The 25120-nt window shown below is 54.4% G+C and overlaps 2 protein-coding genes across 3 annotated transcripts; one reads left to right on the top strand and one right to left on the bottom strand.

Annotated features, from left to right (window-relative positions):
- Positions 1-728: 728 nt before the first annotated feature.
- CASP9 (caspase 9) lies at positions 729-13233 on the top strand. 2 transcript variants are annotated; one of them, XM_070404147.1, is made up of 9 exons: positions 729-896; positions 2810-3176; positions 3540-3574; positions 4445-4621; positions 5028-5117; positions 5200-5347; positions 9368-9547; positions 10154-10263; positions 11380-13233. In XM_070404147.1, the coding sequence occupies exons 1-9, from the start codon at positions 765-767 to the stop codon at positions 11518-11520; spliced, it is 1380 nt and encodes a 459-aa protein (XP_070260248.1). In that variant the 5' UTR covers positions 729-764; the 3' UTR covers positions 11521-13233. The 2 variants fall into 2 exon arrangements, with proteins under 2 accessions (XP_070260248.1, XP_070260249.1); XM_070404148.1 differs by having other exon boundaries at positions 11141-11465.
- On the bottom strand, positions 12340-23580 carry LOC139002901 (chymotrypsin-like elastase family member 2A). Its single transcript, XM_070404149.1, has 8 exons — positions 23532-23580; positions 23178-23266; positions 22077-22174; positions 20806-20934; positions 18765-18901; positions 16669-16814; positions 15529-15681; positions 12340-12432 (listed from the first exon to the last, which is right to left on the bottom strand). Exons 1-8 carry the CDS (start codon positions 23569-23571, stop codon positions 12415-12417), a joined length of 810 nt encoding a protein of 269 aa, XP_070260250.1. The 5' UTR covers positions 23572-23580; the 3' UTR covers positions 12340-12414.
- Positions 23581-25120: the final 1540 nt, after the last annotated feature.

Below are 25120 nucleotides of genomic sequence, written 5' to 3'. Positions count from 1 at the left end.
AAAGGGGCTGAGGTTTTGCTGCTTAAGAGAATACATTCTAAGAGTGTGGACTTGGAGTCAGGTTCCAGTGTAAATCTTTCCCGCCTCTGCCACTCACTACCTCTGTGATTGTGACCGGTGACTTCACTTGCTCAAGCCCCACCGTCCACATATGTAACGGGGGGAAAGTACTTCCCTGGTAGTACTGCAGTCAGGGACAGATGAGGTAATGTGATGTAAAGTGGCTGGGACTCCATAAACCGGAGCAATTGCTTTTCAAATGTGGAAATGAGCGGTGCAAACCGGGAGTTCCAAAGAGTAGATTTCCATCCGTGTTTTTCCGTTGTGGGCGGGAGGAAAGATGGGAAGGGCAGGGAAGGGAAGAGGAGACCGTGTAAGGTGGGCTTGGTTGGATGAGACGCGAGTTGGAACAGTGAACGATGAGAAACGGGCAGCGGGGTGGCAGGTTTATGGTTTTACGGGGGGCAGAGGAGGGGCCTGTAGGGACAGACCGTGGCTCCAGGCACAGCAGTGTGACCCACACGGGGCTCTGTAAAAGCGAGAGGTCTCGGGAGCCAGCCGCCGCGTCGCGGGTGTGTTTGGGGCGTGGTTTGGCGCGGGGGGCGGGGCAGGGCTCGGAGGCGGAGCCTGGAGGTGGCCGGGCCTGGGGGCGGGACCCCGGGGTTGAGGGAGAATCGGGGGCGGGTCCCGGGGAGGGGGCGGGGCGCGGTGGCCGGGGCCCGGAAGCTGATAGAGGCGGCTGGGGTCCCAGCGGTCTGCTCGCCATGGACGAAGCTGACCGGCAGGTTCTGCGGCGGTGCCGGGTGCAGCTGGTCCGCGAGCTGCAGGTGGCCAATCTTTGGGACGCTCTGCTGACCTGCGAGCTCTTCAAGCCCGACATGATCGAGGACATCCAGGTGCGCCCCGCCCCCTCCCAGCCAGCGCCCCCCCCCCGCCCCCCCCCCCCCACCCCCGTTCCCTTGCCGGGCGCAGACTTCAGTCACGCGGAGAGGGTTGCTGGAGCTACAACGTAACTTAATGGCCGAGATCCCCCCTCCGTGCCAACCAGTACCCCACCCCCTTTAGGAAACCGTTGTGGGGAACCTCGTTTTTCTTCCCGGCAGCGAGCCCACTACATCCATTGCCATACGCTTCTCTGAGGGCTGGTCAAGCCATCCCGCGCCTGCACATCAGCGGGCACTGTTGCTGCTGCAGCGCTGTGCTTTGGCCACCAGGAGGCATGTTTGTTTCCCCTCCTCTAGCATGGAGGTCCACAGCATCCACTTGGGGGACAGATTGCCTGGCACCCTGTCCCTGGGCAGGTCACCCTCTTTGAGCCAGTTTCCTGGGCTATGAAATGGGGACAACATTAGTACTGCCCTGCGGGCTAAATGAGATAATGGGTGTGAGACAGCAGAGTGTCAGCCACAGACTAGGGGCTCATGTGTTGTAGCCTGTGCCCTGTCCTCCTTGGCCAGCCCCTCATATGTTAAGTTTATGTTTTGTAAGAGGTTTTGGAGATGAACGGCCTTATGCAGGTAGTGGAGGGAATAATAAAGTTGAACATTGGAGGTTCTCTTTAAAAGCACTTGTTTAGCTGCTGTATTAGACAGCTCAGACAAAGAACATTTCCATCGTCTCAAAATGTTCCCGTGGGCAGTGCTGCTGAAGGAACTTGAGGATAGGGCCGTGTCTTATTCCTGTGGATCCAGAGGAACTTGCCCAGGGCTGGGTCTCAGAGGACAACCAGCAGATAACCAGTATCTTCTTGCTCCCACCCCACTCTCTGTCTCAGTGACCGGCCTCTCCATCCCCACACCTGTCAACCTTAACCATTTCTCCATCTTCACCGTCCACCCAATCAATGGCCAGATCCTGTCCATTCTCCTTCCTTATTTCTGTGGTCTGCCCTCTCACTTCTCTCTTCCATCTTTGCCAGCACCCGACCTGGCTGTGGCTCACTCCCTTCTTTGTCCTCCCTGCCTCCAGGATGAATTTTCTAAAAGGCAGATCTGATTCTGTCACTCCCTTCTTAAAACTCTTGCGTGGCTTCTCACAGCTTCCTTGACATGACCACACAAATGCCTCATCCCTCACTACTGTTCCCCATCCCAACTTACATTTCCTATTTCACACTTCCTTTTTTTTCTTTTTGTTAAGGCAACACATACTTATTTTCTTGCCTTTCTGGCGGTCAAGGATCCAAAGTGAGTCCTAAGTGGTTAAAATAAAGGTGTCAGCAGGGCTGCTTCCTTCTGGAGGCTTAGGGGAGAATCCATTTCTTCGAGAGGCTGCCAGCATTCCTTGGCTTGTGGCTCCATCACTCCAGCCTCTGCTTCCATCATTACATCTTGCTATTCACATCCTAATATTCTCTAGGGCAGCGGCCGCCAACCAGTGGTCCGGGTGGTCCGAAAGGTTGGCGACCGCTGCTCTAGGGCCTCAGCTAAGGTCCCCTGCTGGAAGTCTTTCTGACCATTGAGGACTGAGTTGGATGCCCCTGTACTCTCCCAGTCCCTTGTGCTTCCCCGGGGGCACCTCTCTCTTCGCTGTGTCATTATTGATTTATCTGTGTGCGGTCCCCGCACGATGTTTGCTCCTTGAGGACTGAGATTGTTCCCTGCTGTATTTTCAGTACTTGGCACAGCCCTGGGCACACAGTAGATGCCTCCAAAATACTGAATGAATAGATAAGCAAAGGCAGGCTCAGTTTTTGCCCATATGGCTGATTGTTTATAGATTTATGCTATCTGGGCAATAGGGGGACAGGGTGAGAGTCACAGGAAAGTGTGTGAATAATAAATAGTGCCATGTGTTTCTTTCCAAACAGAGGGCCGGCTCTGGGTCTCGGCGCGATCAGGCCAGGCAGCTGGTCATAGATCTGGAGACTCGAGGGAGTCAGGCCCTTCCTCTGTTCATCTCCTGCTTGGAGGACACAGGCCAGCAGAGCCTGGCTTCACTGCTGAGAGCGAGTAGCCAAGCAGCAAGGCGGAATCCGGAAGCCATCAGACCCCTGGACCTCAGGCCTGTGGTGGTCAGACCAGAGGAGCTAAGAGTAGTGAAGCAGGATCCGTCGAAGGCGACCCCAGGCAGACTCACTCCAGTGGTGTTGGGGCCAGAGGAGCTCGATCCACAGGTTCCCAGACCAGGGGTGCCCCGGCCAGTGGACATTGGTGCTGGAGGATTCAGTGATATCCGTGAGTACTGAGAGAGGTGGGCGTGGCCATTGGTCCAGCCGGGCAGGCTGAAATTCCGAATTTAATTTTGGTTTAGCCTTTCTGAATACTCATATGAGATAGGTGGAATATTCTGGCAAGTCTACAGAAGATTTAATTTTGTGAGCCCCTCCTCTGAAAAGCATGTATTCTTTTCTGAACGGGTACTTTCAAATGACTCGTCTTCTGCGTCACAGATTCTTTCTTCTATTTGACCAAGTCTGAGATTGATGTTCTCTGTTGCATTTTTTTATTTTATTCATTGTGTTCTTCAGCTCCAGAGTCCCTTGCCCCTCCCTGTTGGACCCTGACATTCATGTTTTCCCTCTTTGTCTCTCTCTCCAGGTGCTCACGGGCGACGGAGGGGAAGCGCTGATTTGGTGAGCATTCATATGATTTGGGGCCAGTTGCGTTGGCTTTGGGCCCTCTTGCTCCTTACTCCCCAGGCCCTTCCCTGCAGCTGTGTCGGGAGCTCAGGGAACCCAGCCCAGCTGGGGAGAGGGTCCCGGTCCCAGGACCCTACAGCTTCCTGACTCCGGCTCAGCTCTTTCTGGAGCAGGTGGGCCCACCCTGCCCTTTCCTCATCTGTGGCGTCAGGGGGTCAGAATTGGCTGTGGCACCCACCCAGGCCGAGCCACTCACTCGCTCACTCATAGCGTTTATTGTGTGACTGCTCTGGCCTCTGTGCTGGGATACTTTATATGTTTCTAGGAAGAAATATATGAGTATAAAGAGTGCTACATACCACAGACAAAATGAACAGGCTGATGGGAGAGAGGATTACAAGGGAAATGCTGAGCCTGGGGAGGAAGTGGTGTCAATGCTCCGAGGTGGGCCTGGGCACGAGTCTGCCCACAGAGTCACCCACATGATTCTCAGTGCTCCCCTGGACTGGGCGGTCTGTAAGGTCCTTTGGGGGTGCGTGTCTGTGGTGTTGGATTTCTAAGCTAGCAGCTCCCACCCCTGAGCACGGTCGTGGGAACTGATCTCCCCACTTGGAGCAATTTGAACATCACACCTAGTGCTCCCCTCGGTCTGCTTTGCAGTCTGTTTGCCGAGCTCTGCGATGCTGGGCGTAGACCCCGCTGTTCCTTCAGAGGCAGGGCAGACCCCTTTCCTGTCTCACCGCTCCTGGTTGCCCACCACCCGAGTGAAACCCAGGGGCCGCCTTCCCGCCTTCCCACCTTCCCACCTTCCCACCTGGTGAGAGCAGTGAGACCCCGGTTTACGTCGGTCCCTGTGCTTGGCAGGCGTACACCCTGAACGCGGACCCCTGTGGCCACTGCCTCATTATCAACAACATGAACTTCTGCCTTAAGTCGGGGCTCAGCACCCGCAAGGGCTCCCACGTGGACTGTGAGAAGCTGCAGAGATGCTTCCGCTTGCTGCACTTCGCGGTGGAGGTGGAGAGCGACCTGACTGCCAAGGTGAGGCCTTGTCCTTGCAGAGAGGCGGGCGAGGCGGGGCGGACTCCCTGCGAGGGACCTTGCATGCAGGGGACTCCCCAGGACTAGCCCTTAGGTCTGTAGGACCATGAGAAGCAGTGTTGCCCAGTGGTTTCCAGTTTAAGCTTCAGACTCAGAGAGCCCTGGGTGGAGGACTTGCCCTCCTGGTCCTTGCAGGTGACTCCCAAGCCTCAGTTTCATTGTCTACACAGAGAGAACAGGATTCGCCTCCTAGGGTCGCTGTGAGGATTAAAAGAATGGTGGCTGCTGTGACTGCTACGAGTGTCATTACTCCCAGGTTGGCCCTGGGAGCAGGGAGGGCGCTCTGTCCAGGTGCCCAGGATGGGGACCCGATCCGCCAGGCTCACCTGCACCCTTCTCTCTGCAGCAAATGGTCCAGGCTCTGATGGAGCTGGCGCGGCGGGACCACGGGGCCCTGGACTGCTGCGTGGTGGTCATCCTCTCTCACGGCTGCCAGGTAGGGGCCTCAGCTTCCCGGGCAGGCTGTTGGAGTCCTCCCCGGCTTCCTGGTTTTGTAACCAGGGTTCTTGGTCTTCTAGGCCAGCCACCTCCAGTTCCCGGGGGCTGTTTATGGCGCAGATGGGTGTTCTGTGCCTGTGGAGAGAATCGTGAACATCTTCAACGGGACCAGCTGCCCCAGCCTGGGAGGGAAGCCCAAGCTGTTTTTCATCCAGGCCTGCGGGGGAGGTAAGCAGGTCCTCAGCCGCCCTGCGGGAGAAGCGGGTGGGGAAGGAGCCGCTGCCTGCCTCCTGCTCCATCCAGCCCCCCACGATATCCAAGGGGTCTCTCCAGGCAGGCAGAGGGCCCAGACATGGTCGCTGTTGTTTGAGCGGCAGCACCTACATCTGGCTAGAGTAGGTGTCAGCTCTGTCCAGCCTTTCGAGGTCTCAACGCAGAGGTTCCTGCAGCGCTGGCACCTTCAACGCTAGAGACTTGACAAAAATAAACAAAGTGGAGGAGAAAGAACAACCCCTTCAGCCCTGGCCGGTGTGGCTCAGTGGGTTGGAGTGTCATCCTGTACGCTGGAAGGTTGCGGGTTTGATTCCCTGTCAGGGCATGTACCTAGGTTTCGGATTCAATCCCTGGTCGGGGCATGCAAGGGAGGCAACTGATCGATGTTTCTCTCTCACATTGATGTTTCTCTCTCTGTCTATCTCTCCCTTCTCCTTTCTCTGAACATGTCCTCGAGGGAGGATTAAAAACAAAAGAAAAAGAAAAAACTCCTTCATTTTCCTTGTTGTCATTCTCCTGAGCTCCCTCAACCAGATCTCCTTCCCACTACCCCCAAGAAAGGGAGGCCAGCTTTCTGGGAAAGTTAGTTAGCCAGTCTTCCAGCTCCGTGCCCGCCCCAATACCCATTCTCAGTATCACGGAGAATCTTTGCCATGTCTTCGGACTCCTTAGTGGGGCCCACAAGGCCCTTGGTGATCTGGCCCCGGCCACAGTGCCTCCCCAAGCCCGGCATGCTGTGCCTGCCCAGCGCTGCTCAACCTTCCCGGGCTGCCATAGGCTCTGGCCTGCGCCTCTGCCTTTCCTTGTGCCATCCTCTGCCTTGTCTCCTGGCCAACTCTTGACCATCCATCCTTCTGGTTAAAACTTAACTGTCACCACCTCCAGGAAGTCTTCCCTAAACACCTGCTTCCTCCAACCTCAGGGTTAGCTGGCTCTTGTGCTCGGGCCACTCCTGTCCTTCCCTGTCACAGCACCTTCTTCTTTTTTTTTTTTTTTTTTTTAATATATTTTATTGATTTCTCACAGAGAGGAAGGGAGAGGGACAGAGAGTTAGAAACATCGATGAGAGAGAAACATCGATTAGCTGCTTCCTGCACACCCCCCACCGGGGATGTGCCCGCAACCAAGGTACATGCCCTTGACCAGAATCGAACCTGGGACCCTTCGGTCTGCAGGCCGACGCTCTATCCACTGATCCAAACCGATTAGGGCTCACAGCACTTTCTTGTGTTGAGACAGCCTCATGCCCTGGTCAGCTCTCCCAGGGCAGGGGCAGGCTGTCTGCCCTACAGCCGGGTCCTCGCCTGGCACAAAGCTCAGTTTGGTTGCATCTTATGTAGATTCTAATTATTTGAATTTGAAATAGAAGCATATAAAAATATCTGCGAGTGAAATCTGAAATAATGTAGACTCCCGCCATGAAAAAACAAACCCAAACAACTCGCTGGGAAGACCAAGGTTCCCGAGCTGGAAGGCAGCTGCCTTTGGTGTTCTGGTCCCTGCAGAGCCCCCACAGGAGCTTGTGATGACCGCTGTGGCCACATGGGGGCGGCCTGTCAGCTGAGAACAGAAATAGACATGTCCCCATCTCTCAGTGTGTCTGGCGGGGTGTCCTGTTGACATGCAGCAGAAAGTCTGTCCTGGATTCTGGTTGCTGTTTAGAGTTCACTGTTGTTACACTGTAAAACCATTTAAAAATCCTCTAACGCTCTTCACGGAGAGGCAGTGCGGGCACCAGGGCGGAAACCCGTGTCCAAGTGGGGGACTTTGGTGTGGAGGGTTAGTAAGCAGCATGGTGCACGGTGACACCGCATGGTGATGCATGTGGCGGACGCTGAGCGGCCTGTACTGTTAGAGCTCCTGTTAGAGCTCCTGCCGAGAAGGCAGGCGGAGGCGCAGGATGCTGCAGTGCTTGTGGATTGCAGGTGCTCAGCCAACAGGTCCTCTCCCCACTGAATGTTCTTGCTTACGGGGAAGGAGTTAGTCCCACCTCCCGGGGAGTTCTGAATTTGAGATCGGACCGTATGAAAATATCTGTGAGCGAAATCTGATCGAGCCTCCTTAAGAACAAAGCTGTGCATACAGTGCGTAACCCGGGAGCTAGGCTTTCGCATCAGATTTGTAGAATGAGGATGAGTCGTGAATATGCACTGCTGGCGTCCCCTGTCCGACCCACTCGCTTCTCCCCAGAGTCCCCTTTCGGACCCTATTGTCTCTGCTCCGCTTTTCACGGGCAGTCCCTCTGCCCACCTCTGTCTCCTCAGGCCATTCTTAGTCATCCCCCACTGTCCACTGAAGTGCCCCCCGACCCCCACACCCGGCTCCCCAGGCGGTCCCAGCCGCAGTCCCGAGTTCACATCTCAGGTCCCCTCCCCTGGTCCACTCAGGTCAGTCCCAGATTCTAGAATCTCAACCAAGTAAATAACCAGACGCAGCGACCTGAGTAAGCTGCAGTCCAGCTTCCACACCCTCAAGCCCCCTTTGCAGGCGTGGGGGCCTCCCTGGGGCACAGCAGCGGGGCTGAGAGGCAGGAAGATATAAGGCAGAATCCTGGCCCCTGCCCATGAGCTGTGAGAACGCAAACTATCAAGTTTCTGAGCTTCAGCCGTGTGGGGTGAGGGGTCAGCAGATGTTGGAGTTGCCGTTATGGGGTTGCCAGAACCATCGCTGTCTCATCTTTGTTTCTACAGACGGGACCCCAGCTTCCTGGGTGAGCTGTGACCTCCCTCCCTCCTTGCTATTTCCCACCATAGGTCGAGCCACCCAAACTGCCGGCCATTTTTCCCACCAGGACTGTCCTCCCGTCTCACATTGGAGGCTGGGTCCCAGGCCCCTGCTCCAGACACCCTGCCCTCAGGGACCCTCTGGGCTACTCCGCCTCCACCTCTCTTTCCTGAAGCCCTTTCAGCTGCCTTCTTTCTGTGACCGGCATGCTTTACTTTGCAGAATGTCCTTAAGGCCCGTCCAAGCTGTAACATGCATCAGAGTTTCCTTCCATTTTAAAAAAATATATATTTTTATTGCTTTTTTATAGAGAGGAAGGGAGAGGGATAGAGAGTTAGAAACATTGATGAGAGAGAAACATCGATCAGCTGCCTCCTGCACACTCCCTACTGGGGATGTGCCCGCAACCAAGGTCCATGCCCTTGACCGGAATCGAACCTGGGACCCTTCAGTCCGCAGGCCAACGCTCTGTCCACTCAGCCAAACCGGTCAGGGCTCCTTCCCATTTGTAAGGCTGAAATACTGTGACTTGTTTTCTTACTGACATAAAACTTGCTATTTTAACCATTAAGTATACAACCCAGTGGCATGGAGTACATTCGCATCACCACCATCTGATTCCAGAACTTTCTCATCACCCCAAAAGGAAGCTCCGTACCCGTCCCCGCCTCCTCCCAGCACTGGTGACAGCGAGCCTGCTGTCCTCTCCGGGGATTTGCCTGCTCTGCACGTGGAGGCGTATTCCGAGGCCTCTAGTGTCTGGTTCTCTCACTCCGCGTGCTCCCACGGTTCACCCACTTGTGCTGGGGACCAGCGGAGGCTCCATTCCTTTCTGAGCCTGATCACTGTTCTGTCCGACGTCTCTGCCACGTCTCATCCAGTCACTGTGGATGGGCACTTGCGCTGTTCCCATCTGTGCCTGTTGGGAATAGTGACCCTTTGGGTACACGTTTTCTGTTGGACTCCTGCTTTGAATTCTTTTGGCTGCACACCTTGTAACTTTTTATAGCTGTTCTTACATTATAGCTGCATCTTTCCACCCTCTGCCCCCACATTTTACTTAATGAATGTGTAAAACGCTTGTCGTAGACAAAAGTAAAGCTTCTGTTTCGGTTTCCGACACGTGTTTGCCCAGCACGGGAACCCCGCTCAGAGGGAGCGGGCGGTCTTGGGCTGGGACAGGCGACATGGGGCCCGAGCTGTGGTCTGTGTGTTTCAGTGACGAGTGCTGTCTGGTTTCGCTCCCTGCAGGGCAGAAAGACCATGGGTTTGAGGTGGTCTCCGCTTCCCCTGAGGACAGGGCCCTTGACGGTAACCCCGAGCCAGACGCCTTCCCGTTCCAGGACCACCCCGGCCGCTACGACCAGCCGGACGCCGTGTCTAGTTTGCCCACACCGAGTGACATCTTCGTGTCTTACTCCACCTTCCCAGGTGAGTGCATCCGCCAGGGGCCTCCCATCCGTCCCAGCAGCAGCTGTGAGAGCAAACACCTGGGCCCGAGTCTCCGTTCCCCTCCTGCCACCTGTGTGGCCCTGAGCAAGTTACTTCACCTCTCTGAGCCTCGGATCCAGGCAGGCGGGGCGCCGGGGATACAAAATTTATGGAGGAATGCGCCCTGGGGCTTGTGTGCCTCCACATCCTGGCCTCGCCTCAGTTTTCTCATCTTTAAAGTGGGAATAATGATCCTACTTGTCACGGGGCTTCTCGAGGTGACTGGCACGTTGCTGAGCGCAGTGCCCGGCACGTGGCAGGTGGGGCAGGAGTTAGTGTCCTTCCTTTCTGGTCCCTCGGAGGAGTCACTTGACTTCTCTGAGCCTTGGTGTCCTCGTTGGAAAGCTGGAATCCTAGCCAACGCCACGAGGTGGTGGTGAGGATGAAATAAGATGGCACGTGGGACAGGGGAGTGGGACAGGATGCAGAGCGGTGGGCCACTCCTGCTGATGTGTGAATGGGTCAGAGTTGGGGGTGGGGGGTGGGGGGCGCCTGCATGCATGGGGCGGGGCAGCTCCAACAACGCCGGCCTTTCTCCTTCCCAAGGTTTTGTCTCCTGGAGGGATCCCAATAACGGCTCCTGGTACATCGAGACCCTGGTTGGCGTTTTGGAGCAGTGGGCTCACTCGGAAGACCTGCAGAGCCTCCTGCTCCGGGTGAGCCCCGCCCCTGGGAAGGAGAGGGGAGGCTGCTGGGAGGACGGGGTGGTGGGGGGAGCACGCAGACATAAGGTAAAAGATGCGAAACCCCGTCTGCGGCCACACCTTGGCTTGCCACGCGTCAGGGCTTTCACTTCTCTAACGCGAGAGGTCACTACCTGTGGTGACATTGGCCCCTTATGCCAGGGCCACATCCTCCTCGGCTTCTCCGAGGTCCCCAGGCTGACACCTTTTGCTCCCCTCTCCCCCGACGAGCCCGTCCTCAGCCCCGGGGTGGGCTGGCTCAGTGGACAGAGCATGGCACCCGAGGGCAGGTCTCGGGCTGTCCCTGCACCCTTCGCCCCACTGCATGGTCCTATACTCCTGACCCTCCAGAATCATGGCTCCTCTTTAGGGTGAGGCCCCAGCGAGAGAGCAGCGAGGATGTCCTGATAGGCCCAGCCTCGCTGAGTGAGGTCCCACTCAGAGCACTGGCTCCCTCCCAGGGTCCCAGCGCGCGTGGCCCGCTCTGCTCAGGGGTCTGTGCCGCGAGAGGGGGGACTGGGCAGGGACCTCCTGTCTTCTGTGTCGCCTCTGGCTCTGCTTTGCTGAGCAGAGAGGAGAAGAAAAGCCAGGCGCAGGGCCCCACGTGCCGTGGGCAGGTGAACTTGGTGAGGTTTGAATTTGGAAATTTTGAATTCTAAGGTTTTTTTGAATTTTTGGTTGAGATGCTTGTTCTTTAACCACCCCCAGCCGCCCAAGGAGGCTGCAGTTGAGCCGTTTAAAGGTGCTTCCTTAGGAGACACGCCCCACCCCTCTGGGATTCCAGAAACGGAAGGAATTCGTGGTTGGATGGAGGGAACTCACAGAGCTCCCCGTGGCCGTGTTTTCACAGGTCGCTGATGCTGTTTCCGAGAAAGGCATTTACAAACAGATTCCTGGGTGTTTTAATTTCCTCCGGAAAAAACTCTTCTTTAAAACGTCATGACGCCAGGGCCCCCGACCCTGCCTGACCCTTTACCCCCTAACCTTCCTGCTCCTCGCCTGGTGTCTGCTGAGGCCTGGGCTTTCCTTCAACTCCGGCTGTCCCCTCTGGAAAGATTTTGTAGCCATTGGGGGTCTGCTCTTTCTCAGCTGGTGGCAGACAGGCTCTTAGCAGCTTCCAAGTTGGAGACAAGCAACCGACGATGGAGGGAGAAGAGCAGAAGAATGCCGTGGACGGCGTGTGGCTCCTCCCGCCCCGTGGCTGGCTGCCTGGCTAGCGACCGGGTCTGATGCTTGTATTTCCTCTAGAGCAGGGCGTCTCAGCCTCAGCACCTCTGCCATTTGGGGCCTGACACTCCTCTGCTGAGGGTGGGTGCTGTCCTGTGCGTGGTAGGATGTTTAGCAGCATCCCTGGCGTCTACCCAGGAGGTGCCTGCGGTGACATTTGCCCCGACTGCCAGTCGCATCTCCCTCTGGACAGTGACAACCAAAAATGCCTCCAGACATCGCCACATGTCCCCTGGTGGGCCCCCACTTGAGAACCACTGAACTGTGGGGATGTTTTAGCTACACACAAACCAGCATCTCTTAGAGCAGCGAGTTTGGGACTACTGGGATCTGAACAGCTGCCATCTGTGAATCTTAAATGAAGTCTTAAAAATTATTAATTTTTCCTGCTTTGCAATATCCTTAACAAAATAAACCTCAGGTGAATATGGACTCTCTTGTGCCTATTTGCCCCCTCATTCTGCTTCAACCGTTTGTTCTTCCTTATAAAGGAGACTTGCTTTTTTCAGAACATTTCATTTGATCCCCACCCCTACCCCATCCCAGGAGGTGACTCAGGGAGCTCAGGTGGCTTGTCCAGGGGAACCCCGTTAACCCGTGGAGAGACCTGGCCGCACCCGGGCCTTCTGAGTCCAGCCTGTGCCTCCAGGGGCCTTCCTGGCCGGAGGAGCCTGCACTGGGGACAGGGACATGATCGGCTGGCCACCCCAGAGAAGGCCCCAACCCTGAGGTCTTTTGAATGATCCTGATCTGGCCTCTTTCTTGCTTTTGGAGCCTTGGATGTGAGGATGGTTTGCTAATAAGACTCTCACCCAGGTGTGATTCATGTTGTTGTCACTTTATTATTTTCCTCTGGGGCCTGTCCAAGTTTGAAATAGTGCTGGGAACTTCTGGTGGTTAGTTATTGTCCATCACCTGCAGGACACGTCAGAAAACAAGCAGGTTAACCCAGCAGAGCAGAGAGCTGCGAGTGGCCGGCTTTCTCCTCCAGGCTCTGCGCTGCTTGGTCAACCAGAGGCGGCCGGGGTGGAGCAGCGCTCGCCCGAGGAGTTCTAGTTATCACAGCTTTCCACCGACCTGCTCGAGAACTCCTACAACTGATAGCTTTTTGATTCCATGGGTTTGGCAAAGGGTTCGAGAGCCCTGAACCTGTTAACAGGCACCGCGGTTTGCATAGCGCTGCTGTAGCCTGTTTTCCGAGGCGGTTTAGCCGCTTTCTCTGAAACATGTTCACACGCCATCCATGACCCGGAGATGCTGCTGGATGGCTGTAGCAGATGCTCAACCCGTGTGCAAGAATGCATGTCCCGGATGTCCCTGCGGCCGTGTGGGGGTGGGAACCAGGAAGCAGGGGATATTATTTAGCTGTTCAAAAGGATGCCATAAATATATGTGCTCACGTGTAGATGTGGTTTGGTGTTAAGTGAAAAAACTAAGTTGCAGAACAGTATAAAGAGTAAAATCCTATTTTTGGTTAGAAGACAGTGTGTATGGGTGACATAAACAAATCCAGAAAACGGCTCTGTTAGCAATGATTATCTCTGGGGCGGGGCTGGAATTGGAGATGCGAGACAAAGGGGACTAGTACTATTTTTTTTCTTCCTTTTTCTGGCATATTTTTTTTACTTGATATACTCCTATATTCTTTTAATGTTTTTGTAAAGAGTATGTATTACCTTCTAAAGTAAAAATAAAAATAAAGTGGTGAACGCTGAAGACTCATGTGTTGCTGTCGTTCAGTGAACATTTGTTGAAAAGTTGACTGCCCTCGGCCACCTGTCTCCTGTCACTTTCCTGCTCCTGCCTTTCCATGGCAACCTCCTGACCTTGACACCCGTCTGCGTTTGTCTGGGCTGGTGCTCCCAAGCGCCTGTGGGTGACACCGGGCGTGCCGCTGGGCTGTGACCGCTGCAAGGTTTCACCAGCCTCTGCAGCTGCCGGGCAGCCTCCACCAGGGGACAGCTGGTTGCTTGGTTCTGCCACTCCTGGGACCCGTCACAGGCACAGGTGCCTGCCTGGCTGCTGTCCCGTGAACCCAGGACCTCTGCCTCGCTGCCTGCAAAGGCTTACTTTCCCGTTGATCCCCCCTGACATCTGGCCATGCTTTCGGCTGCGGCCTCCTCTGTGGTGCTTGTGTCTGTCCCTGGGAACAGCTGATGCTGGGACAAAAACTCAGGACAGTTGCCTTTGGCCTCTGCTCTGGGCCCTGAAGGTGCTGCCAGGACCAGCTGCCCGGTGACTCACATGGCAGCGGGGCTGGGAAAGGATCCTGGGACGTATCTGGGAAAAATCCTCTAAGCATCCTTCCGTCCAGCCCGTCTTGGGCCAGGCTCCTTTGAAATGCTGGTGACACTTTAAAAGCCAGACTCCAATTTTCCTCTGCCAAAACGGAATCGTGGCTTTCCTCCAATTTACCCAACACAACACAACACAACACAAAGACAAAAGCCTACCAGTGAATAGCCACTCTGTGCCTGATTTTACTCTTTTCTCTCCAACAAACTTGCCTGGAATCTCTGGTGTCTGTGACACTTGTTGGAAAGCGGTGCCAGTGGCAGACGGATGAGCAAGGAGCTGGCGAGCGGGAATGGGAATCTCGGAGGCAGCCACCTGCTTATTTTGACGGGGCCCGTCTGATGGCGTGTTTCCCCCTGTGACCACATGCTCATGGCTGTGGTTTCATATTTGGTTTTATAACAGTGTCACTTTGAGTCAGTTGAATAGTTTTGGAAAATTAAAATAATGAAATCGGATGCCAGCTTTCCCTTCTGTGGGGCTTGGCCACAAACACCAGCTCCCACTTGCTCTTGCTCCTTTACCCACGGAGGAGTCCTGGTCACGTTCAAGTCCCATTTCACAGAAGAGCAAACTGAGGTGGGGGTGATGCCAGGAGGTGGGGAAAAGTGCCCCTAATCAACATGGAGTGTCCTCCCTCCCAGCAGCCATCACTAGGCACAATGCCTTCTCCTCCCATGTCCCCATGTTCCCCAGGCCCAGCTTTCTTTTCTTTTTTTGTTTTGTAATCCTCACCTGAGGATATTTTTCCCATTGATTTTAGAGAGAGTTGAAGGGAGGGGGAGAGAGAGAGAAAGAGAAACATGGATGCGAGAGAGACACATCTATTGGTTGCTTCCTGCACTCACACCAACCAGGGCCGGGGATTGAATCTGCAACGGAGGCATGTGCCCTTAACCAGAATCCAACCCAAGACCCTTCAGTCCGAGGGCCTAAGCTCTAACCACTGAGCAACCGGCCAGGGCCAGGCCTGCCTTTCTTGTGATGACTCTTCCCTTTGGGGCTGCTCAGACCTGCTGCTGATTGTAACCCCGCTTCTTCCAAGATTGGTGCCAGTCTTTTAAAGAACAATTTTCATGGTCATTATTATAAATGCGTGCTCTTCGTTAAAATAGGAATTGGGCTGGCGTGGAAGCTTATGAGGTCTTGGTTTTGAGCTGCCAGGAGACAGCTCTCGGGGACACATTCACTATAACAGTGAGACCAGCTGAGTCCCATTCGTCTGGCCTGTTCCCATCTAAAATGGAAAGTTCCTCCTTCCAGGAAACCTCAGTCCCGTGCAGAGCGAGATGGTTGTCACCTACCGTCTGCACCGGGGTGGGGGTGGGGGTGGGGGGTGGTTTCCCATGATTAAGACTGTGGCGGGTCTCAGCCTACCAGGCTTTGGCCTTTGCAGATAAACACTCTGATAGCATTGGAAGGTGGGGTCTGGGCTGACACGCAGATAAGCAAACACAGAACACCCCACTAATCCTAAGGAACCCACTCTTAGTGCCTGAGGACTGTTCTCTGTTGTCAATCTCTACGTGCATTTTCACTCCATCCACACAGAAATTGTGGGGCCCGTAGGGGGCCGCGCAGGGGTTGCCCAGGTCTGCGGCCTCCTCTAGGGGCTCCGGCCTGGCTCTCAGGAGGAAGGAGGGGGTTCTCAAACCCGAGATGGAGCCAGGTCAGGAAGGGCAGGCCCCTGGGGCCCGAGGTGCAGCCGGTTCTTACCGAATGGATCCAGTCGATGTAGTTGGAGACGCGGGTGAAGACAGAGGGCTTGTGGTAGTAGTTGCAGCCGAGGGAGGACCCGAAGCTGACCACGCCGTGCACCTCCCACTGGCCGTCGGCCTTCTGGCAGTTCAGGGGTCCTCCGGAGTCCCCCTGGGGAAGGCGGGGCTCTGTCAGGAGGGCCTGGCCGCTTGGGTGGGTGCTGGGAGGGGAAGGGGCTGCCCCTAGAGACCCGGGTTCCCATGTTTGCAGTATGTTTATATTGTTCCGCCACAAGTCGCCATGGTCTCCGACCAGCCCCTGTGGCACCTCACAGCTCAAGGTGGCACCATAATACCAACAAGAACGAACCTTTATTCTTTCTGGGTGCCTGGACCTGAGCCAAGCACTTCCTACTCCTCACCTCACGGATCCTCACCAAAACCTATGTGGTAAGTGTTAGTATTCCCATTTCACTGACAGGAAATACTGAGGCCCCCAGAGGTGGTGACTTGCCTGAGGTTGTACAGGCAATAAGTGAAGGAGCAGAGACTGCGACCCACAGTTAGAATGGCGGGCGCTCCACCACCACCGGCCATTTCCACTCATGATGAGGGACCTTGCCGGGGGCTGGTCTGATGGGGGCAGCGTGTAGGGCACAGTGTGATTGGCAGGACATGTGAGGCTCCTTGCTCTGCCCTCACTCTGATACAAGGTCCACCCCCTCGCAGTTCCTTCTGGTTAGGACACGGTCTCCAGGGAGGCTCTGTGGCAGCTACCATGAGGGGACACACTGGGCCATAAGTGCAATTAATTCAACAGATAAGCCCGAAGTCACTTAGAAAGGCCCTAACCCAGAGCATGCACCCCTTGGCTCCCTTCCGACACAGAGGGGAGAATATGAGAGGTGACGGTGATGAGAGACCCCAGTGAGACCCAAGGAAGGACTTCCCAGCAGTGAGGGGGCGGATACTACAAGGAACATCTCAAAACATCTTTTCTGGAGACGACAAGGACACAGGTCAGGGACGGGAACGTCTGGAGCTGTTTCCGGTGCTTCTGCTGGCAGGCAGGGGGCAGATTTGAGGACCCCTGAGAACCTCTCCCCACCCCCAGCCCCGTTTCATTGTGGAGGGGCCGCACCCAACTTTCTGCACTCACGTTGCAGCTGGAGATGATGCCATCGCCCCCAGCACAGATCATGTTGGTCTTCACGGAGCTGCCCCACCAGTCAGAGCGGGAGCACGTGGCATAGTCCACAACCAGCAGCTTTCCCTGCTGCAGGATGTCAGGAGCGGCCCCGTTGGCTGATGAGACAAGAGAAGAGAGAAGGCGAGAGAGAGAGAGAGAGAGAGAGAGAGAGAGAGCGAGCATTACAGGGACAAAGGGACTGCTGAGAATTAAGGAAGTAGTAGATGCCTGCTGGGTTTCCTGCCCAGCCCTATTTTCTGGTCACTCTGACTTCCCATCCATCCATGGTTGCAAGGGGAGCAGCCATGTTTGTTTATCCTGTGTCCTCACAGTTGATTGCTTAGTGTTCTGGCCACTGATGATTGGTTCAGGGGTGAACAGCTGACTCAACCTCAGCCAATGAACTCCTTCCCTGGGAATTTGGGATTAGAATTCAGAAATCCCAGGCAGAGAGGCTGTAAACCTGGGAGCGGTTGGCAGTGGCTGCCATTTTCCTCTAGGGAGAGAAGAATGAAGTAGATCTACCAAGAAGGATATTTTGAGAGAGGGTTTCTGGAGTTTTTTAGTCTTCCAGTCCCTGATTCTCTCCTGTTCCTGAAGCCTGGCTGTGTTTCTGCCGTTGGTTGAGACTGGCTATTTTCATGGGCTTCTATCACTTACCTTAAATATAACAGTGAACCTCCTGGCATTTCCAGTCCCAGTTGGGAATAATATTCTAATGTGGTTAAGGTAGGGCTTTCCTAATGGCCCCTAATGATACTGTCACCATCACCTCCGTTACTATTATCACTGCTACTTATGGCAAGGATTAATAGTATTATAAGCCTACACCTGTGCTTTATTAGGCTTTTCAAAACATGCTAAACCTCACAGTAAATGTATTTTCCTGTATGATAGACGGGATCTTGAAGCTGAGAGAAGTTAAGCAGCTTGCCCAAGACCACTTGAATAAATAATTAACACGTATAATGTTTTACAATGTATAAAGCATTGTCATATCTCTTTTGTCATCTCTTTTAATCTTGCCATCTGTATTTCCGTTTTGCCAGATGAGGAAACTGAGGCTGCAAAGTGGCTTGCCCAGGGTTACAGAGCTCATCCACAGAGCTGGGACCGAGAGCCAAGCATGTGGACCTTTCCCTGGCTCTCGCTGCCTCCAGCGAAATGCATTCTGCCCCGGTGCTTTCTGGGTAAATGAGCAAGAGGCTGTGCTTGTGACGCCTCCCCTGCTTCTCACTTCTGCTGAGTTTCCGCGTGTCCTTGTTTTTGCACATACGCCCGTCCAGAGGGCGGTAGTAACTTATTTGAGTGCATGTGTGTTGACGTACCTCTGGGAAAATACCTCACTTATCCTAATGGGTTTATGTCATTGTGAAAGGGACAATCACCTGCACAAGCCTTCCAGACCTCTGGTGGTATGACAAGGGAAGGCAGGTCCTCTGTGTCTTGGGGCCTACCATCACTGGCTTTCTGACCTTGGAGTTTATGTCAAAAGGAGGCTCACACAAAGCCAGGTCTGAGCAGTAAAACCGGTGGCACGTGGGACAGGTAAGGTTGATGTGTGGAGAGGAGGGACATTTGTGAGGCCTAAGGTCACAGAGTGGATGCTGTTCCGGACTCCGGCCTTGGGCCACACAGAGAAACTTCTTAGCCAGATGTCATGTGGTCACTATTACCCTCATTCTGTCACAGTGACATGACAACTATCACTGCACCTACTATGTGCCATGTACTGTCCTAAGTGCTTCCCATGGATACCTCCTTCAGTCCACTTCCCAGGTCCCTGTGGTGTAGGTGTTGTTATTATTCCCATTTTACAGATGAGGAAACCGTGGTATGGAGAGGCTAAGTCATGTACCCAACGTCACAGAGCTAGCAAGTGGAGGAGCTGGGGTTTGAACCCAGGCAGCCTGACTGCTTATCAGTCTATGCTATCCTGCCCCTCTGAGGCAGCCAGCATTTCTCCCAGACACCCTGGGATGAGAGTGTGGAGAGAGCCCCTGGTTGGACAAGGGTGATACTGCCTCCCTCCCTCCCAACCCTTGGGGCTCCCGGCCCCCACTTACTCTGTAGCCTTCCCCAGCCTGTGACATAGCAGGTGTAGTTGTTGGGAAGGATTTTGCCGGCAGGAGGGAGGCAGCCCAGCTGGATCTTGTCACTCAGGGGCACAGGGCTGGCCAGTTTGAGCATGGCAATGTCGTTCCTGGGTCGGAGAAGTGGGAGAGCGTAAAGAGAGGGCTGACTGTGCCTGTCCTAATTTCATTCCTGGTCTGGCCCCCGCTGGAACCTCGGAGCCCCTCCCTGGCCAGCCTGACTGCGAGGCTTCCTTCTGCCAGGGCTCCGAGGGACTGGGGAGCAGCTGCTTCTAAACCCCAGGTTGCATTTTGTCTCTGGTGGAGCTTGGAGCCCTAAACCCCTGAGAGCCTTTCGGGGGATTATTTAGAACAGGGAGGGCAGGGAGGTTTTGTCTTGCAATGTCCACTCTGATGGCTTAGTCATGGCTGCCTGCTGGGCTGTGTTGACAAGGATCCCGAGCTTCTGTCCAGCACCAGCAGGGACACTTGTCCTGACTGGTGATGTCTGTCCTGACCATCTACTTCCTGTGTTCAGTGAGAAAACGGCAGGAGATGCTCAGATGCAAAGGCCTTCTGCCCTTACTCCCTGCTCTCCTCCCACCTTGAGTCTTCCCGGGTTCCTCCCTACTCTCACGCTCTTGTCTAGGAGATGGTTAGGGATGAGCAGGTGCCTTTTCCATGGTGGCTGCAGTGGGATCTCCCAGCCCATAGGCACTTGCTATGAGGTGATGTAGACGCTCTGGCCATCAGGAGGTGGGGTCTGGGTTTCTTCCCCCTGGAATGAGAGGGGGCCCGGGGCCTGTAATGTGGAGGAAGTGACACCAGGTGACCTTTGAGACTAAGACGTGAGAAGAGATGCAGCTTCCGCCTGGTCCTCGGGGCCCCTGTGCTTGGAACCCAGCCTCCGCCACGAAGAAGCGAGGCCATACGGGGAGGCCACGTGTGGAGGATCTGGACGACAGTCCCAGCTAACAGGGGCATCGACCCCCAAGGGCGAGGGAGGAAGCTCTGCATATGATGCAGCTAATCCCAAAGCAGCGAACTATGCGTCTCTGCTGGCCTGCCCCTTGAGAGCAGGTACGGGCAGGAGCGAGTGGTGGATTCTGCAGGGGACCTTTTCCTTCCTCGCTTCCTCCTCCTCCTCATCTTCCCCAGGAAGTCTGGGCCACCCTCCTCCCAGGCCGCTGTCTAAGTGCTTAACATATAGTATCTCATCTAATCCTCACAACAACCCTAGAGGCAGGCCTTTTAACGAAGAGGAAACCGAGGCACAGAAAAGCTGAGGAACCCAGGCGGGGTCAGCAGTCATCTTTCATACCAGAGCCACCAGGCTCCAGAAGCTCAATTCCTAACCACCACCCCGCACTGCCCCACTGCCACCCGCATGCCCTGAGCTCCCTGCGGCCTGGCACGGTGACCTGTGCCCCTCTGTGTGTGCCGCACCCAGAGTCCAGTGTCCAGCATGGCATGGTACATGTGGGGTCAGTAAAGGCTTGGGGTGGGCATAGGATAGCATCTGACCATCTGAGAGTAAAGGGGGGATAGTGACTGTGGGCCTTGGAGAGCTCAGAGACCCTGGTCATCTGCCTGTGTCCATCATCCCCAAGCTGTCCCCGCAGGCTCTCAGGGTCTCTTTGAAAATGTAAAAGGCCTTGGAGGGAGGGGTACAGGGTGGGGGAAGGCAGGAGACACCGTGTCCTACTTCACTGAATAGTCATGAAGCCTGCAGACCCATTCCTGTGTCCCCAGGGATTGGCCTGGAATCGATACCTGGTCAGTGAGTGCCCGGGGTGGACAGGGCATCTGCAGCTTCACTGGCAGGAGACCCAGGGGGCCCTGACAGTCTTTGCCTCTCCCTCACACCCTCATCCCAGGCATCTTTGGGGCTGGCTCTACTTCTAAAGGTCATATAAAGGTCAGAGCTCCTTCCCTCTCCCTACAGAAGGAGCAAAGGAGGGGTGCCTTCTGGGAGACTCCCTCCTGTCTGTGCCCCTGCTGCCCCCGCCCCCAAGTGCGCCCAGACAGGAGGTACCCTTTGGAGAGCTGGCTGGAGTTCCAGTCCTTGTGCACCACGATCTTGGAGACCTTGACGGCCAGAGAGCCACGCTCGTCCACGGAGAGGCTGTGGCGGCCCACCACCACGCGGTAGGTCCTGGAGGAGCTGGGAGAAGGGAGGCGAGCGGAGAGGGTCAGCTCCTGGCTGTCTGGTCCTCTCTCTGCGCCCCCCTCCCCCATGGGCAGGGACACCCCAATGCACGGTCTCCAGAAGCCTGGCTTCGGATAACGCTGGGATGGGCCCAAGTATGCCACTAGTTGGCACTTGGGAATTATTCTTCCCTGAGGCAATTGATTAGTTATCGTGTAACGTAATGACTATAATTATATAAACATTATAACTAAATGATACTAATGATAAACTGCAATGTAAAATAAAAGTTATAGTGATGTAAACTCTATGTTACTATGGAGGAAATGAGATGGGCACAGAGAACACAGAGTCATTTGCCCTCAAGGGCATTTTTCAGTTTAATCTCCCAAACCTCTCATTTTCAGATGGGGAAACCGAGGCTCAGAGAGGAGTGCCTGGTCCAGAGTTTGACAGCTAATTAGTGAGAGTCCAGACTTGAAGCCAGGACTCCTGACTCTCAGGCCTCTGTTATTTCCCCTACCACCTCCTAAAGCTTATAATTTAGGTGAGGAGAAGGGACCCCTCCCGGCAAGGAGAGAGTCATACCAACCCAAGGCCAATGCCACTGGGCACCTGCTGGGGCGCAATAAGCAGAGGTCTTAAGGAGGGGAAAAGACAGGTGGACAGTGAATGTCAGGGAACCTGTCTTTCCTGTGGGCCTTTGTAATGGAAACAGTTGGCGTTCATTGAGCACTTACTAAGTGCCAGGCCTTTAACACATCGTTTCATTTAATCCACATGAAATTCTGTTATCTGCATTTTTTTGTAGGTGATGGTTTTGAGGCTTGGAAAAGTCATTCAAATTGCTCAAGGGAACCCAAGTCCAGATCCAGAGGCCACACCCAGTACCCCAGGAGGGCAGGAAATGAGTCCCCCCTTCCCCCCCAAACATTCCTGCTCAGTGTCCTGCATAGGGCACTCAGTCTATGTCACCTATTGATCCATCAGTTGCCCAGCAGACGAAACTAAAGGTCGACGAAAGCTTGTTTCTTGGCCAGGCAAGTGGATATTTGCAAGGCTCCTTTATACAGGGTGGCTCAGGGCACCGGGGCTGACACTGGAGATGAATGCTGGCTGGCGGGGTGAGCTGCTGGGTGTCTGGGAACAGCACTTACCTGATGCAGTGGGCAGCGGTCAGGACCCAGTTTTGGGCCACCAGGGTCCCTCCGCAGGTGTGGCGCCACTGGCCATTGTAGCTGAACTGCAGGGAGACCTGGGGAGAAGCATGGTGCTCTGGTAGCCAAAAGAGCTGGGCCTCCTGCTCATCAGCATCCCATCCCCCACCCCTGAGAGCAGGGCCAGGGCTAGGTGAGCCAGGCACTCATCTCAGGTGTGAAATGTAAGGGACACCAAGAAACTCAGGAATCAGGATCAATAAGATTTTAATGCAACATTAAAAAATAAAAATTAACACAAAATATCCATGTTTCTTCCTTGCCCAGACCCTCCAGTATAAAACCCAGATCTGTACAAAGGCCTACAAAGCTCTACATGACCGCCCTCACCTCATGGGCTCCCACTCCCCTCTGCTCCAGCCACACCGACCTCCAGGGCATGGAAAAGTACACCGAGCCCACTCTACCCCAGGGCCTTTGCACTTGCTATTCCTCCTGTCTGGAATATTCTTCTCCCAGGTATTAGCATAGTTTTCTTCTTCACTTCCTACAGGTTGTGGTCAAGGTTATCCTCTCCAGTCCTAGCTGGTTTAGATCCATGGATAGAGCATCGACCGGCAAACTGGAGGGTCCTGGGTTCAATTCCAGTCAAGGGCACATGTTCAGGTTGTGGGCTTGATCCCCAGTGTGGGGCGTGCAGAAGGCAGCTGATCAGTGATTCTCTCTCATCATTGATGTTTCTATCTCTCTCTCTCCCTCTCCCCTCCTTTCTGAAATCAATAAAAATATATTTTTAAAAAAGTTATCCTCTCCAGGAAACCTCTATGACCACCTGCACACGCATATGTGCACACTCATGTCCCCACACTACATGCGCATACGGACACACATATGTACGGGAAGTTGGATGGGGGGCTCCTTATTGCAGCTGGAGAAGGTGCCCCTTCCTCTACCCTCCAAGGTTGACCAAGGCCACAGAAACGTATTTTATTGGTGAATTTTCTCATCATTGCCAGTGCCATAGACCCCATGGTGGAAGGCACAGGGGTGGTGCGAGGTGGTGGGAGCAGGGAGGGAAGAAGTGGAGTGCGGGCGACTCACCTGCCAGGGCCAGCTGTTGGGCCTCACATCTTCACCGCCAACCACCCTGGGCAGATGGGGCAGGTAAGTGGGGAGCCCACAGCTGAGAGCTGTGCAAAGAGAAAGGGTTGTGAGTCCAGGAAGCAGTGACCCAAGTAATCTCACCTACACTTGCTGCTTCCCCCCAACTCCAAAGAGAAAATCCTGTTCTAGAGGGGTCCCGAGAGGCCATAGAGTCCTGCCCTTTGCTGCCTGTCCTTGGAATGTCACTCCAGCTTTCTTATAACCGGAGGACCGAGCCCAGTGTGGGCAGGGGAGTCCCGTCCCCAATCCCACCAGGGGACGGGGACAGTGCCTCTGGGTGGCAGGGCTTACCTCCAGCCACCAGTGCAGACAGCAGCAGCGCCCTGATCATGGTGTGTCCGTAGGAATCCTGGACCTGGCTGGGGCCCTGGCTTTATGAGCGGCCTTATCGGCCAGAGATAGACTAAGCGTGCACAGGTGGGGATTTTCTCAGAGCCCAGTGGAAAACAGGGCCTGTGTTCAAATATTGTTTTTCCATTTTCTCCCATCTGCCACCCTGGAAATACCTTGGAAAAGGATGCCAAAGGTGGATATTGAAATACGGGTTCAATCTGCTTCCAAGAGATTGTGTTATGGGCTGGGGAAGAAGAAAAAGATGGGTTGTTGGTCCTTGGAGTTGAGTTTTCTTTTTTTTTTAGAAATGAATCTTTTTTTAAAAATATATTTTATTGATTTTTTTACAGAGAGGAAGGGAGAGGGATAGAGAGTTAGAAACATCGATGAGAGAGAAACATCGCTCAGCTGCCTTCTGCACATCCCCCACCGGGGATGTGCCCGCAACCCAGGTACATGCCCTTGACCGGAATTGAACCTGGGACCTTTCAGTCCGCAGGCCGACGCTCTATCCACTGAGCCAAACCGGTTTCGGCGGAGTTGAGTTTTCAAAGACAAAGCTGGCATGCTGAACGAAAAGCATTCTGGGCAGTGGTCCTCCATGGGGCTGGTACTGCCCCCCACCCCCCAGGGGGCATTTGGCAATGTCTGGAAACATTTTTGATTGTCGTGGCTCGGGAGGGGTACTATGGGCATCCGGTGGGTAGAGACTAGATCAGTGATGGCAAACCTATGACATGCGTGTCAGAGGTGAATGCGAACTCATTTTTTTTGGTTGATTTTTCTTTGTTAAATGGCATTTAAATATATAAAATAAATATCAAAAATATAAGTCTTTGTTTTACTATGGTTGCAAATATCAAAAAATTTCTATATGTGACACGGCACCGGAGTTAAGTTAGGGTTTTTCAAAATGCTGACACGCCGAGCTCAAAAGGTTCGCCATCACTGGACTAGATGCTGCCAAACATCCTACCACACACAGGCGTGATCTCCTTGCCAATGTCGATGGTGCCAAGGTTGAGGAATGCTCTTCTAGGCCGTGGCTGCTGTGTGGCCTTAGATGAGTCATGCACACCTCCGGGCCTGGGGCCGGCCCATCTGTGACACAGGCAGAGAAAGATGTGCCCGCTGTTTCGCAACATTGTGGAGAGGATTGGAAAAGCACGGGGGACATGCCTACAGAGGGGGAGCACCAGACAGATCCCCCGACGCCCCGCGAGCGTTTGGACTCTTGTTTGTGGTCTGTAGCAGTCACTGCAACAACAAACTATTTCTGAAGCCTCCTCTTCTATCTTGAAAGTTAGTGTGAATTTGGCACTCGGCTTCGTGAAGCTGTGTTTGTTTTAATATAAAAACACAGTTTGTCCTGTATGAGGTCACTGAGCAAATACCAGTTGGCACATGCCACGAGCTTGCTGTGTGACCTTGGGCCAGTCAGATGGGCTCTCTGGGCTGGGACTGCCCATCTATAAAGCAGAGAGAAGAACATGTGCCCACCATGCTGCTTTGAGGAGTTGAAAGTGACAGAAAACTTCATCAAACAG

Source organism: Myotis yumanensis, unplaced genomic scaffold, assembly GCF_028538775.1.
Source record: "Myotis yumanensis isolate MYYU_CA2020_CCGP unplaced genomic scaffold, mMyoYum1.0.hap1 SCAF_2, whole genome shotgun sequence".
In the NCBI taxonomy this organism is placed as follows: domain Eukaryota; kingdom Metazoa; phylum Chordata; class Mammalia; order Chiroptera; family Vespertilionidae; genus Myotis; species Myotis yumanensis.
Note: the sequence above shows the minus strand (reverse complement) of the source record. Positions and strands in the feature narration are given on the sequence as shown.

Coding starts and splice junctions, on each gene's coding strand:
- LOC139002901 (XM_070404149.1), bottom strand. CDS start 23,571: ATGATCAGGGCGCTGCTGCTGTCTGCACTGGTGGCTGGAG. Junction 22,175..23,177: donor CCAACAGCTGGCCCTGGCAG/GTGAGTCGCCCG, acceptor GCTTCTCCCCAG/GTCTCCCTGCAGTTCAGCTA. Junction 15,682..16,668: donor GCATCATCTCCAGCTGCAAC/GTGAGTGCAGAA, acceptor CGCCTTCCCCAG/GGGGACTCCGGAGGACCCCT.
- CASP9 (XM_070404147.1), top strand. CDS start 765: ATGGACGAAGCTGACCGGCAGGTTCTGCGGCGGTGCCGGGTGCAGCTG. Junction 4,622..5,027: donor AGAGCGACCTGACTGCCAAG/GTGAGGCCTTGT, acceptor TTCTCTCTGCAG/CAAATGGTCCAGGCTCTGAT. Junction 10,264..11,379: donor TGCAGAGCCTCCTGCTCCGG/GTGAGCCCCGCC, acceptor GCTCTTTCTCAG/CTGGTGGCAGACAGGCTCTT.